General features: G+C 35.1%; 2 protein-coding genes across 2 annotated transcripts; both read left to right on the top strand.

The window, feature by feature from the left end:
* The first annotated feature begins 134 nt into the window (after positions 1–134).
* Positions 135–2500, top strand: LOC143461300 (plasminogen-like). The gene is made up of 5 exons (XM_076959177.1): positions 135–1011; positions 1204–1351; positions 1567–1652; positions 1966–2113; positions 2217–2500. Exons 1-5 carry the CDS (start codon positions 921–923, stop codon positions 2305–2307), a joined length of 564 nt encoding a protein of 187 aa, XP_076815292.1. The 5' UTR covers positions 135–920; the 3' UTR covers positions 2308–2500.
* Positions 2501–6972: 4472 nt separating this feature from the next.
* LOC143461288 (uncharacterized) lies at positions 6973–15470 on the top strand. Its single transcript, XM_076959161.1, has 16 exons — positions 6973–7084; positions 9198–9342; positions 10066–10151; positions 10426–10639; positions 10831–11064; positions 11215–11355; positions 11635–11758; positions 11951–12122; positions 12257–12385; positions 12764–12871; positions 12961–13098; positions 13456–13627; positions 13885–14018; positions 14144–14288; positions 14459–14616; positions 14753–15470. Exons 1-16 carry the CDS (start codon positions 6997–6999, stop codon positions 14842–14844), a joined length of 2280 nt encoding a protein of 759 aa, XP_076815276.1. The 5' UTR covers positions 6973–6996; the 3' UTR covers positions 14845–15470.
* Positions 15471–15522: the final 52 nt, after the last annotated feature.

Raw genomic sequence — 15522 nt, 5'->3', positions numbered from 1 at the left:
TAAAACCATGTATTTGTAGTCCAAACCTTAGCTGTAACAGCCTTAGGCATCAAGTTCTTTGACATCAATTATGACTTCAAAATCCATATTGCAACAGACGTTGGACTTGTTTGTTTCACGTGATCGTGTTTACTTCAGTTCAGTGTTCTGTGGAGCTATATACATTATTGAGGCCAGTAAACAACATTAGGAAGCTCGAGCAGTTTGCCCTTGACAGGAGTTTCATGATAAGCCAGCATGTGTCACAAGCCAACATAGGTTTGAAGACATTTGTCGAAAAAGTAGGACAATAAAAGCTTATCATTTTTTGTTTTGCTTACAGCAAGAAGCCAAAACTGCAGGTTAAGACCTCAAACAAGCAATATACCGCGTAATATCATTGTTTTTTCTTGCGCAAAGAGAAAATCAGAAACAATGTATTCAAATCATTTTGTGATGACGTCTACTTTAATGACGCAAACTCGAACCAAGTCGTAGGTTTTGAGAAAATCACAGCAACTTTCAAAGCTTTGTAGATGAGAAATCATCAGTAAAACAAATTCGCAAACGCCTACGTCTATATCAACCAATACGTCAAAAGCGATACGGTGAAACTAAATCCGTGATTAATGTTATACAAGTTCGATGACGTAACTGGAGGAATCAAAACTTGTTTTCCGAACATATAAAGAAAACAACCGATCTCTGGAAGGTTCAAATAATTTTTTGTATGCGTTATGGACATGTCTCATAGCGGACACACAAGGAGTAGTCTAGTTATTTTAAGCTTACAGTCGTGATCTTCGTACAAGAAAAGAAACGGTGAAGCTTTAGTATGCTAATATTGAAATATAAACATAATTTTTGTTGAACTGTGGATAGGCCTATACCAGTTTATTCTACCAGAACCATCTTCTTTTTAACAATAAAAATAATAAGCCATGCTTGTCTTACAACTGGTTGTTGTCTTAATCTTAAGTACATGGGCAACCCCGTTCACAATTACAACTCAACTTGAAGAAGTTAAACATGGTAATTTACATGCTGTAGCAACTAGCCAGCATTTGTAAGTTTAAACAATAACATGTCGAACATTTGTTGCAACAAAACGCAATTTTCTTTTGCGTTATGTAGTTAAAGTTAGGAATATATATGCAGTAGGCTACCGCGTATTACTTAGCAAAAGCATCAAATCTACGGTTATTCCGGTTGTTTTTTATTCAGGAGAAGATTGCTTAGATGGACCAAGCGCATCCTACGAAGGAACCCGTTCATATACTTCCACAGGCTTAACATGCCAGAGATGGGATGTTATGACGCCACATAAGCCATCTCGTGTACCGGAGGATGGAGGACACCACAATTACTGCAGGTATAAGAATATACTCAAAAACTCTTAAAACAATTCTTACAAAAGGTACCGGTTTCTACAATAAGTTATTATTTCGCTTTTCACTACCCCACATCATTGGAACAATTAACAGCTTCTGATCATTGGTTATACAATGTATGGATGTTGAATTTGTAACTTAGTAAAATTTTTGTTAAAAGTAAAAAAAACTGTCTTGACTGGGTTTTAACTTTTAGAAAACCTGACCTGGATTCTGCAGGTTTGTGGTGCTACACAACCAACTCCTCTGTTCGCTGGCAATATTGCAATGTATCGAAATGTCGTGAGTATGAGTTTTATGTGGGATTGCAGGATTTAAACAATGTTAACTGTTTCCAACACGACTTTGGAACATTATTAATTAAATTTGAGATTTTTAATATATTATTCACTATTATTATTATTATTATTGTTATTATATTTTCAACATCATTTTTAACATTGACTGTAGTAACGTTATCACTATTAGCCATCATATTTATCATTATATGTTTATGTGAATAAATATTCTGTATATAGTAGCTATGTATAACGCGTGAATGAGAAAAAGTATTGTTAATCGTACACTTTTTTCAGAGGATAATGTAATTTTTCAGAAAACGACTGTCTAACAGGAAACAGCACTTTATACAGAGGAAAACTTTCCAAAACGTACTCGGATAAAATCTGCCAAAGATGGGACGTCAGAATTCCACATATACCAAAACTTATCCCAACCGACGGTGGCCATCATAATTATTGCAGGTACAGAACCGGTAACATACGGGTTACCACTAAAAAGTAGCCTAATAGTAGACCTATTATTACGGTTTAAAAGCAGTGGTATTTACATTGTGCATTGTTATAGGAATCCTGATAACGACCCTCGTGGATTGTGGTGCTACACAACTGATCCAGCTACAAGATGGGGATATTGCTTTTTGCCGAAATGCAACTGAGCGCATGGGCCTCTTTGATAAGAATTCGGAAAAACAGTCCGTGTAGACTATTGCTGTAAATGTTGCCATTTGGTATAAGCATCGTTTTACCAAAATTTATTTGCGCCGCTTTGTATTGCTTAATGTATAGGCCTATACTTGATGTATTACTTCCAGTAACTTTTATGGTTAATACAATGAGTATAATAGCCTACCGCAATTCTCGCTTTCGTTTTTTTCATTCGGTTCGCCTTAAACCGCTGTACCCGGACATGCAACAAAACGAATAAGTGAATTTTTTACTTGCACCCAACCTGATATCATGGGTTGAAAACCGCTTCAACAAATTAAAAACCGCTGAAAACGGTTGAAAACCGTTTCAACAAATTAAAAATGTATTGTGAGTAATCAGTAATCACAGAATAAACACTACAGCTTCAGAGTTGCTTAGGCCGTGAAGAATAATTTCCAGTAAGTTAGTGCTTTTATCCAATCAGCAAACACAATAAGCTACATAATTTACAAGGCTTGTACATATCACGCAACGCTAAAACAGACACCTTATGAATATTTTAGACGATGTGACCAAGTGTTTTAAAGTTGGGTTTTGGCTGAAAAATGTTGAGAAATCACAGAATAACTGCTAATTTTCTGCTGCAGCTGCAGCAGTATAATTTTTGATAGACTGTTGACAAAAATTAAGACACTGTTTCGATTCCTCAAAATACCTTGAAAAATACTGGAGATGACTATGAGTCTAAGATTAAATTGACTGAGAATAAAACGTAGTTTGCTTAAGTTTAACCGCTTGAAAACGCTCAATAAATTTTCCACTTTGTCATTTTTATTTGTTTTTTTTAAAAAAATCGCATCAAGGTGAAAATACTTAATTTTTCACCTAATTGGTTTTCATTTTTTCTCTATATTTTTATTCAAACCCAATCCTTATTATTTACATTCTTCTAAATCAAAACCTAGCCAAAAAAGACTAGGAATTCCCCCACCAACGCAAAATTGTTTCTTCGTGTTTTGATAACAAGCCGCATCGTGGATCATCATATCTTTAAAACCACGAAATCAACAACCTATTTCTACACGAAATTTTTCAAATGTTTATAAGCACAATAGCAGTTGTAATCACGCCCTATAGCCTACTGCTATCATGCTTTTAGATATCAGTTTAAATCACGTTCTACTGACAATTAATGATTTCATTACTAAGGATAAAGGAAGTTAATACAACGAGCAAATACGTCCAAAATATTTTTGATTAATAGGGACTTTGAAAAGTTGTACACATCTGAGATCTATATATAGCATCTTTTTAAGCCTAAATCCTTATGTCTCAGACGTACTTAACCAACCTGGCCCAGTTAACAGCATCGTGCGACGTTATTCCTGGAACTTAAACTTTTCTTTATATAGCCTAGATTACCGGTTTTATTTATACAGTACTGGCAATTACTGCTAAAGCTTAAACTATAAATTTAGTTAATATACAGCGTGGTGTAGCTCTATTCTATTTTTGTTTGTTTAGAAAAAAAATAATAAAACAAAGTTGATATTGAGAAAATTGCGCTGTATTGATGGTCATGTTATTTGCTTGCTATCGTTGCTTGCTTGCTGGCTGGTTTTGTCAATAACAAAATGCTTTTCATTTACAAGGTTTAATGTTAGTGAAACCGACAGCAAATGATTTCTAAGAATGATTGAATTTTTCAAATTTTCCGTAAAGCTTACTTATATGCAATTTAAGAATATGGGCGCATATAAATTAATGGACAGCATATACAAAGAGGTGAATAAGAATTTTTAAAAAAGTTTGCAACCAGTAACATTTTACTTGTTTTAATTTTTTACAAACTTTTTCCACAGAAAATGTTGCACTGTTTAGATTCATGCAAAGGCTATAAGAACGGTCTGCAGCATTTACGCAAGCATTTAATCTATATGAAACATTAAAATTTATTATTTGCTTTGTAGCAAAATCACGCTGAAGTTTACTCTACCAAATCCCAGGCAAGACTAATGAATTTTGCTTCTCTTTAAGGATTAGTATTAATCCAAGAACGAAAAAATGAATACGAGTCAGATATTTGCTTTCATTCAGCCAGAGTAAAGGTGCCTTGCAGAAGCCGGTACCGTCTGATCGGGCTGCTTGAGTTTAACTATACATTGTTGGTTTTTGCAATTTAAGCCACATTTTTTACTTTGAAATTTTGCACGTTCAACATGTTTAAACCGATTTAAGTTAATCTTCTTATAAAATATCAAACCCTCCATATATTAGCAACTTTACATTTAACCGTATATGCAGTTGGCTGGAGACGCCAAACAAGTCTATAATAATTAATCGAATGATATTGCAGGGTACGACCCAAATATTGTGAATTTTATCTCCCCTAATAATAATTAGTAGTGTAAAAGCATTTCAGTGATTCTAGACAGTTAGATCTACATTTTTCCATTTTCCTACTTGAAAAAGGTGTCATACACAGTGTTCCCTACATGATCATTGAATTTTATCTGTTTGCTTTAAAGTAGTGTCGCTGACCAATCAAAGCAACGGAAACAGCCAACATGCAAATATCAAAATATCATAACAGTGGCAACACGGGATTAATCACTCTGCGTATCATATCACGAACAGTATGTACCGTAGGAATAATTCGAAGAAGTCGAACAATGATTGCAGTGTTAAAAAAGTGTGGAAACACAAGCCATAGTGTTATAAAGACTTGAAAGGAACACATCCATATACTTTCATCGAAATAACTCCACTACACAATTAAGTCATATAACAGTTTAAAATAAAATTTTGTCGATAATTTCAAAGTTTTCGAATAGTTTTGATAGTTTGGATTTATTTGAGCAAATAGTTCTGCAGTAAGTTAGAGATATTGCTGAAAATGTCTAACTAATATCCTAATTACGGAGTTTGACTTATTTCGGCGTTGAGATTTGTAAGGTTTTGGTTCCATACTCGAGTCGACTCAAGTTGCATTTACAATTTTACATAACATTAGCCCGAGGTAATTGTAATAATGAAGTCGCATTATGATAGAGGTGATAGCCATAAATTTCTGCTTTAGGTATAACAGAAAGGAAAAATATTCCCAAAAATTACATAGTTATTTGAAATAAATTACAAACCAAATTTAATTTTAGACCGCTTTAAACCAATTTAACCCAACGCTTATTTTGACATTAGCAAACTTTATGAACCTAATAACCTTGACTTAATTGGCTTTAACCCTAACTTAGGATGACTCGGGTCAAATAGATACACCACTTGACTTGGCTTTGGGCAAAAATTGGCTTCATCTCAACTTCGAACACTTTTTCCAATTAAAAGTAACAGGCTTCATTGGGATGAAATCATGAAAAAATCTGAAACTGTTAAGCCAGAACACTGTTTTTACCATTTGCAAAAAAGACTGGAAAAGTGTGGCAAGGTCACAATTGCATTGATACAAAACCTGGATAGTTATCGCTATTAATGCTATTGTGCGCAATAATACGGTACGTCGTCAATTTTTAAGGTCGGTAAAGTTAGAGTGAAGCTTCTTTTAACAAGAATTTTAAACCCGAATTCGCTTCACTACAAGTTTCCTTTCACCTTTTTCAACCAGAACCTTTCACTTATCTATACTATTATAGTTCGACTTTAGTAGCTTGTTTCAAATCAGTCGGAGTATTTTAGACTGAACGATAGACATCAGATCCTGAGCGAAATTACTAGCATGCGTTATTTGTATTTGTGATAAACTTACCGTAGTTGAGTTAGATGTTGTATCAGTTAGTATTTGAGTGTTTAGCGACCAACTGAATTTCTTCGCTACAAAAGTATCATTGAGCTCTCTTTTCTGCTGTTGTATTGAAAAACATAAACAAGTTTGATTAATCACGCAGGGTATTAAAATCAAATCTTTGAGTTCCATCATTTTCTAAACGTTTCTGTTTTGTCATGAAATTTATAATTTCTGTATGCGGTAGACAACACCTATAGCAATAACAGTGGTAGCAGTTAATGTTTAAACATGCTTTAATAGGAGAAATGTGTTTGTAGGGCGAATTCTTTGTTGTTTATGCATATTACTTACGTAAAACCGTTATTGAGATTTTAACTCGTGCTAATATTTTGTTCAACTACTGTTGACGATATTACAAAAATATTTTGAATATGTCAAGTTTTAGGTGGGCCACCGACCAGAATGCTAATCAACTTGCGGATTTCGTGACAAACTTAAAAATGTTTTCGACGATGAGCTTGCATGACGTTAATCGCCTTAGGAATCGGCCTGATAATAAAACCCGCTGAAAAAACTCTGAAGAGATGAAAAACGTGCATTTTTTTCTGCTAACTGTAAGAAGAAAAAAATGTTCTGTTTTCAACAGACAGCCACCACTTTAAATACGAGTGATTCTGATTTTGCGGCATTGCTGAGGTAATAACTCTTGAGATGTTTTTGAGAGAAACAGGTGGCTAAGCTATATATTATGGGTTGAAAGATGTTTTAAAAGAGCCTATAAATTGGTAAATAGAAATGGCTTTGCTTTGCCTTTTGTAAGAGCGTTTTTGCAAAAGGAGGGTTTTTATGTTTTTCAAAGTTAAAATCTTTTACGTTGCAAGTTCGTTTAATAGGTTTAATTATGACTTGAATACGATATTTTGTCCATTTTCTTACAGAATATAAGCTTATGTAAAAGATGTTAACGTTGCAATTGCTGGTCATCTTTGCCGCAAGCTACTCTGTAGCAAGAAGTTTTGAGCTGCATTTTGATGACAAGAGCAAAGGTAAGAGAAATATTTTAATTACCAGGTTAGCCAACTCCGAGAAGCTAATTTAATATTAGATTTAAATTTACTATAATTATAATATGATGAAATAATGATTAAAGTCAGTAAACTGATCAAACTGAATTTTTAACATATACCATCAAAAACTTTTATATTTTTTCAAAATATATTTTTTCCAAAATCTGACAAAAATCTCTTGGAAACTTATAATCTTATGCTTCCTGTATGACTGGCAATTATGCATAAGTTTTACAAGTTTGCTGTTCTGAATTATTACATTTATTACAACATTACCTCCCCATAATGAAAATATTATGAAGGCCCACGATTATGTGTTTGAACCTGCCATTTAGCTTGTAAACCCAATCACCCTTTAGCAGGTCATCAAATGTCAAACCGTCCGTTGTTTTGGCTATGATTATGTGATAATCATGACTCAGTCAGTTTGCTTTATAAAATCAGTGATATATTTGTCATACCTATTAGCACCAAATAACGGGCTATATACGTGCGCAATCAAGTGGGACTTTCCAAGACATATTATTACCATAAATTGTGCTTAATCGGGAACAACTTTGCAAGATTTGCAGCAAAATCCTGCAAAAACAAGCGGCATTTAATTAAAGTTGTTATGAAACCTGTTTAAAGTAAAAATCCGATTAACTATAATATAACTAATCTCCTTTCAAAGAAAGCTGTTTGCACTATGTCTTCTATTCGCACTATGTTTTCTGTATATGGCTAAGCTAAGCATAAAAGAACGTTGTTCATTTTCGTGGATAAAACAACCTCAGGTATGTCCTTCACATGCGAATTTCTGCGTTTCTACTGAGTTGAAGTAATCTAGTTTGCGCAGATGGCAAACAAAGCACGAAAAGTTTTTATGTTAATCTCGAAAAGGTTGAAGACGCCTCAAATATGTTTGGCCTAAAGCGGAAAAAGGTGAAAAAAGTTTCACATTGAATACGGTTTGTCTATTTTATCGGGTGAACACGAACTAATTGAATAATTTTACTACAAATTCTGACTGAATAAGATTATGCCATGCAAAGTATATTATAACATAAATTTTTTTGCGTCTTTTAGTATCGCTATGCTGGGTATATTTTCTTCACAATACAACTTAAATTCCTCAAAAACCAAAAAATTTAATTCTGCTGCGGGGGTTATGGTACCGCGTAAATTCTACGCCAGAGGTCGGGAACCTATATATGGCTCGCGAGTCAGATTTGGCTCTTTTGATGACGGCATCTAGCTCACAGATAAATCTAATCTGGCATTTCTTAGCACGATTGTGACAAATAAAACTTTTTCTGTAATTGTAAGTCGCATTAACAGTAAGAAGCATGTTATTAAAGATTAAATTCAGACATTTACCGTTGTCTAAAATTGTTGGATTTGCTTAAAAATGCACACGTTAGTTGCATTAATTGTTGAAAAATATTATATGGTTCTCATGGAAATACAATTAAAAATATGCAGCTTTCATGACGCCCTTAGCCAAAAAAGGTTCTCGACCCCTGTACGCCATTGGAATACGTTTGACGTTGTAAGTTTACCACAGAGACAAACATAGCAATTTTGTACGAAGCAAAACATGATTAAAAATTTCATTGTAATGAACGATTACGTCTAGGCCTATATCAGTGATTCTCAAACTGTGTGTCGCCACAGATTCTCAGGTGTGCCGCGAATCTTTTTGGAATTTTGGAAAAGAACTGTAGAAGTATTTAAAATAAGGCATGCAGACAAACATATGCGACTTAAAAGCGCTCTAACTGCTTCAATAGCTCATAAATAAGCACATGTCCATCCAATAAGCACATCCATCGCATTAACACGTGAAAATAAATTTTTTAAAGCAACTGTTCTTCTCTTGTGAGTGTGCCGCAAGCGTTTTATAATTTTTCTAGTGCGTCACAAGCGGAAAAAGTCTGGGAACCACTGGCCTATATTGTTTTGACTTTAACTTTGTTTTATAAATTCCCGTTTATGTTCCACCTAAAGCTGAACAAAACTCAGTTGTTCATAAAATTTGCATGATTGTTAATCACTGCAGATCATGAATGTAACCGCATGAGTTGTAAACAAATCAACCCTTAATTCATAGAAAATGACTGCGTGGAAGGCCCTAGTTCGTGGTACCGAGGAACACGCGCCTATACAGCATCCGGTATTCCATGCCAAAGGTGGGACGTCAAATACCCACATCAACCAAAATACCTGCCAGAGGGTGGAAGGCACAACTACTGCAGGTGGACGAGACGTTTTGCAAATTAATCTGGAAACGCGTTTTCAGAATGTCCGATTTACAAGTTTCTACATTTATATTTTTGCTTTTATGTGCTTAATATTTTATGTCATTTTCGTGGCTTTACGGCCGAATACCAACGCCTTGAGCATGTACGCTGTATGAATGAGGCTTTTGAAAAAGCTTTTGTAATCTGTCAAGTTTGACTTCTGACTGTATCTACGGGAATATTTTAGTGGTTAAAACCGTGCGACATTTGAAAACTCTTTGCTATAAAAACAACTCAATAATATTTATCGGAACTGAAAAGGTTATCAGCAAACGTGTTTCATGGTATACCTGCCAAATATTTATCGTCTTACACATAACAGAAAATCTCAAAATAACAACTGTATCGTGCAAGTGTCGTTGGGGAAAATGAAATATCAAGTGAAATCAATTACACGTTGTTATCATATACCGTTTCGACATTTTTCGTACGAAAATATGCTTCTTATATGAAGCATGTTTAACTAGATTGGCAACATTATACGGGTTATTGGTTTACTAACTGTTAGAGCTTGCAAATACGACGGCCGTTTTTAAGTTTGTCGTGCATGTTGTCGAAACGTGCGTCTTGTACTGACAAGCGCCGGTTTTTCGACACACGAGTCGTTTGCGTTTTATGTTGCAGACATTTTGTAACGTTGTCTCACATTCAAATTATACCAGTTATCGAACTATTTAGAAATCCAGACAACGATGTTCATGGTTTATGGTGTTACACGACTGATCCCGATCGGCGCTGGGAATACTGTGATGTACCGAAATGCCGTAAGTTGGCGTATAGCTATCAAACACCTTAATTACTTGCCTTAAATATAGAAAAACACACGAACGAGAAAGGTTATCAATTTGTGGAATTAAGGTGATTAACTCTTAACTACACATTATTTATATTTGACTATTTATCAAGATGATATTTCGATCAGACATGTATTTTTGCTGCGGTTTTATATAGTTCCTATACACAGTGTAGCTTATATGTACAATATAAAGTATGCATAAACCTCAAGTATTATTGTAAACATTTTATAATGTTTCTTAGCTGACGACTCCCTATTGCTCTGGACCAACCTCCAAAATGCGTCAGCAAACATCTTGGCCATTGAAGCTGACCCTGAATTAATCGGGAAGCGGTCTTCCCAGCAAAAAGGCCAATTCAACATCTCAGTGCTTGTGGATGCCAATCGATTCTTCTCCGAGTATGTTGATGTCACAGGAAGCTACATGGAGCACACAATCTTCTACGTTAATTCAAAGTGAGGCTATAATAATAATTGCCGTATGCCAAAAGAATTACAACTAATAATATATTGGTTATGCCTGATAAATTATAAGTTACCTTGAGTCATTATCAAAATTATACTTTATTGCCTTATTCTTATACTTAAAACTAAGCTATAAATATCCAATATTTTAGTTATTAAACAACAATTAATAAACCAAACAGGGCCGATTGTGTTGAAGCAACAAACATGATCTCCAACCTATCATCCATCCATCTTCGTGGACTGGCATCAACGATAACAGCAATAGCTTACGATTGGTTCAATCAAAATCTTTACTGGACCGATGGAACGATGAACTGGGTCATGGTGGCGGACCCAACGTTGAGCTTTTTCACCCCCGTTTATCGATCTGGCAACGACCCCCTGACAAGCATTGCAGTCCATTCTACGCAGAGGTGAGTTTATTTTTATCTTTTTCACTGAGCTTTTTTGCTTTGGAAAAGCGTGTTCGTGTTTTTGGAAAGGTCAGTACGACATGAAATCATCTTGCACGGCAAATTAGTTAAAGATCAAAATATTTCAAGAAGCGTTTAACTCCATTCCAGGCGATTGTTTTTCTCGACACACAAGCCGATGGGATCGCGGGTAATAGCGACCGATATGGCTGGCCAAACCGTAAAAGTTCTCTTTAAATATCCAAAGGTTTTTAAGGTCACCGCCATGTCAATTGACTATACAGACGATAGGTGAGTCATTGTGGTTGTACAAAAAAATCTTTCCACATAACCAGATCTGGATCTAAATTTTAAGTAATAGAGTACAATGTTTTCGTCTGAAATTTATTTACTTTTTAAAATACCCTTACAAATGTCAATTTTGACACCATAACTGTTTTAAAATCGTTTTTGAATATCTCCTGTTTGATTGATTATTTTATTCCTTTAAAGCGTAAATTTTAATGTGTAGACCTGTGGTAATGTGGATGTAAAAAATGTTAATCCACAAGCTCCAATATTAATAAACAGGTTATACGTGGCTGACTACTGGGACTACTTGGCAATGGTAACAAGCTGTGATATGGATGGCGGCAACATCAAGCATCATTATTACAGGACTGGCTCGAAATTCACAGGGATTGCCGCTTACTTGGTACTGTCACACATTGCAACTTCTTTTTCATAAGTTCATTTCCATAAACATTTACAAAATACTATACTACTCCGACAAAATCCTAAGTTGTTCAAAGTAATTTTTTAATTTAAAAAAAGCGTTATTAAAATTTTTTTGATAATTTGTTGCATTATATCAAACCAGAGTTATGAGTAATCCCAACCATTCTAGGATTACATTTACATGGCCGACGATCAAGGACGTTACAACAATCATGGCGACCTTCTCTATTCCATGTGGATTCTGAGCAAAAACACGAGAAAGACACTAAAGTACGACTTCTCCGGAGAGCCCCGAGGTTTAAAAGTTTTAAGCAAAAAGGAAGAAGATTCCCTCAGCAAAGGTGAAGATCAAATATAGCTCAAATGGTGTATAGACATTTTGGATATTCAACTGTAAATAGTTTTAAGTAAATTGGAAAATTTGATAAAAATTTATGAGGTAGTCAACATTTAACTTTACGTTGAACCCTTGCAGGGTTTGGTTTCGGAGGATGTGATGGCGTCCCACCATGCGATCACATTTGCCTTCCTCGTGTGAACGCATCAAGGGAATGTGCATGCTCTATGGGATATCACAAAAATGGTGATACTGGTTGTACGCCTCGTAAGTGCCGTGATTGATAGCCGTGCGTGATAACCTTACACGGGAAATTGAGAAATCCCCTTGTTATTCTAACGAATTTGTTTATTTCGTTGCTGTATTTATTTGTATGTTATGTAGACATAGCCTTTTCACTCTAAAGGAAGTATTAATCATATTATCAGATCTTCGCTAATCAAAATCACAAATTTTCCGATACTTTTTGTAAGTGAAAGCTTTGTTTCTTATAACGATTCTCATCAAATGTAAGTAATGACGCTTCTGGAAAGTCCCTTTGGTCGTCCAAAAAAAAATCAGATTAGTGGTTTTATCTCTGTTGTGTCACGCTATATTTACGTTTTGGCTTTAATTTGAATCTTATATATTGTTATTCTATTTTAGTTTATCTTGAAGACAATTATCTGCTTGTTCTTGACGAAAAACTTTATAAACTTTTCGAGTTCTCGCTTAATCCTCAAGATGAAATTCAATACGGAATTGTAGAAACAGGTACAAGATGCATAAAGAGGTGCCGTTGCTTTAATTACACTTGTAATAACAATTCTTTCGTTAACAAGCTTATCGACTGGATTTTGCAGACAGATTTGAAAAGATCTCCGAGGTCACCGTAGATCCGCTGAGGCAAAACATATATTTGTTCTCCTCCAGAGAAGAAGGAATCTTGAAGTATTCTCCCTCAACTTCCATGTATTCCAAGTTAGCTGAGACCGTCCAACGTACGTTAAAATTTTACCAAATTCATGAGCCGAAAAATCACCTTACTTAATTTTATGTTTATCTCATCATTAGTTTGCCTTAGTATAATATTGCGAAAGTATGACTATTGGTCTATTTCAATGGGCTTTCCTAAATATCCTATGACGTGATGGAAATATTGACAAAATTGCAAGTTGAATGTCAACGTGTTTATCGCCTAAAATTGTAGCCTACATTTGTACCAAGTTACTTTATTCGATGTTCTTTTGTGTCACAACAACATACCACTGAAAGATAATCATCAGTAGGAGCGTATTTCGTAAGGTGAAGGGTATTGACAAAACAATCAATTCTAATAGAAAAACATTGTCTTGCAGCTAGCAGTGTAGCTGTTGATCCTATCAGCGGTCATGTGTTCTTTGCTGACATTCATAGTCAGTCCATCTACGGATCTTGCGAAGATGGAAGGTTTATAATACCCATTATGACGCCAATGTCTATGCTTTTTATGTCGGACATAAAGATGTTATCAGTGGATTCGAAAAACAAGTAAATAGCAGCCTTGATTTGTTGTAAACGCTTGCAGTAAACCGAAACACCATGAGACGCCTATGTGGTTTGCATGCTTATGTAATGCGAAAAAGCTCGTAAATACAAGATAAACTGGAATACTACGCTGTAAGGAACAGACTATTGCAGTATTATTAGAAGGGAATATGGTTGAAGATATTATGAAAACAAAGGGCAAGAAAACGTGCTAAAACGTTCAGAATATTCTTCAAATATAGCTGTGGTTTTGTTTCTAGAAAGTTGTATTACACAAACACCAATTCGATGGAAGGAAATGGACAGGTATGGAGAATGAATTTTGATGGCTCATCGCATGAAGTAGTTATGGAGAATTTGCACTGGCCGCACGCAATTACAATTGACTACAAACGTAAGAACATGAAAGGATTATCTTTTGTTTATTGATACTTTATTATACTGAAGTGCGAGCTCAGCAGGACTAGATGTTGTTTTACGTGGAATTTATAATAGATTGTTTTCTCTTTCCTGCTGCAGGCAACAGTTTGTTCGTTGGAGAAGCCAAATTACTTATGGTCATTGAAATACCTCTGGATTCATTAAATGGTTTGTTGGACGACCCACCTCCTGAAGTATCTTACATGTTAGATGTTGGCGACCAGTCTTATTCTTATCTGAAGAGGTATGGGGTAGTCGATATATTGGTCTAGTCCTATAGTCAAATAATGTAGATAGGATAAAAACTAATTTGTCACAAAGTACGTTCGAGTTGTACAATATGAAGCAACGAGGTTACCTTAACTATAACTTTTGGTTACCTTTTAAGTATCATCACAATTTCTTCAAATTCAGCTTCCAGGTCTACAAGGACACGTTATACTTTGTTGGCTCCCACCAAGTACACAGGATGAGTCTGACTGACGGTTCCATCGAAGACTATGGACCACGAGACTTTTACAAACTCTCTTCACTTGCCCTTTTTAGCACGAAATATCAACAAAACGAATTAGGTATGTCCACTGTCCAGGGAATGTAAAGCTTTTACCGTCAAATTTTGTCATAATAGCCGACGTTATAAAATTAAGCGTAAGATGCTTTACATTGATCGCTAATTCATTTAAATAAACCCAATTTTTTAATTTTTAGATTCTTTCCCAAATCCGTGTCTTAAACAAAACCTGTCCTGTCCGCACTCAATCTGTGTAGCTATTTCAGAGAAGAAGGCAAAGTGTCTATGAAATAAAGCTATTTCTTGAAATGAGTAGAAACATCTTGGTGAGGACAACAACATTTCTTCAGAACTGTGCGCTGGTGTATGCGCAATTGTGCTGCGCCTAGCACACCATATCAGCTACCGAAATTACCACTTCCTCACAACAGCGTACCGTTTGCAAAAACCTTTGTTGTGTAGACTTTTGCGACAAGAATATTTAACAATACGCCTACACAAATATCTTTCCAAACGTACAACCAGTTTTGTGCGAAAACATTAATTAACAACTGTTTCTCTTAATCTCATCGCTGCTCTTCTGTGTTGCTTTATTTTCTATCCTTGATATCTTGCCTTTGACTATAAAGCGCTGTGCTTTTTTTGGCAAGTGTTGACCAGTTGTCGAAGATTTCGCAACTTTTGTGTTTTGTAAAGTTTTGTAGTTAGTTCATGTTTCAGTTAAAAAAGTCCTACATTTGTTGCTCGGATGCATCAACTTGACACTTTGTACAAGCAGATCAAAAAAGTGACATGTGACGATGTTCACTTTTCCAATGTAGACTGAAATATATTTTAGCTTGACTTCCGCTGCTATACCAGTAATTATTTGTGAACGAATTTATTTACAAATACATTGACGTCCCTGGAGCAAAATTTTTCGGGCAGAAAGACAATATCCACATGACTCTCTAGCAGTGACAATATT

This window comes from Clavelina lepadiformis, chromosome 5, assembly GCF_947623445.1.
Source record: "Clavelina lepadiformis chromosome 5, kaClaLepa1.1, whole genome shotgun sequence".
Classification (NCBI taxonomy): domain Eukaryota; kingdom Metazoa; phylum Chordata; class Ascidiacea; order Aplousobranchia; family Clavelinidae; genus Clavelina; species Clavelina lepadiformis.
This window is presented reverse-complemented; position numbering and strand designations above follow the sequence as displayed.

Excerpts from the sequence above, each read along its gene's own strand:
- LOC143461288 (XM_076959161.1), top strand. The coding sequence starts at position 6,997 with ATGTTAACGTTGCAATTGCTGGTCATCTTTGCCGCAAGCTACTCTGTA. Across the intron at positions 10,640-10,830 it reads ATCTTCTACGTTAATTCAAA|GGCCGATTGTGTTGAAGCAA; the intron begins GTGAGGCTATAA and ends TAAACCAAACAG. Across the intron at positions 13,628-13,884 it reads TCAGTGGATTCGAAAAACAA|AAAGTTGTATTACACAAACA; the intron begins GTAAATAGCAGC and ends TTTTGTTTCTAG.
- LOC143461300 (XM_076959177.1), top strand. The coding sequence starts at position 921 with ATGCTTGTCTTACAACTGGTTGTTGTCTTAATCTTAAGTACATGGGCA. Across the intron at positions 1,352-1,566 it reads GGACACCACAATTACTGCAG|AAAACCTGACCTGGATTCTG; the intron begins GTATAAGAATAT and ends TTTAACTTTTAG. Across the intron at positions 2,114-2,216 it reads GGCCATCATAATTATTGCAG|GAATCCTGATAACGACCCTC; the intron begins GTACAGAACCGG and ends GCATTGTTATAG.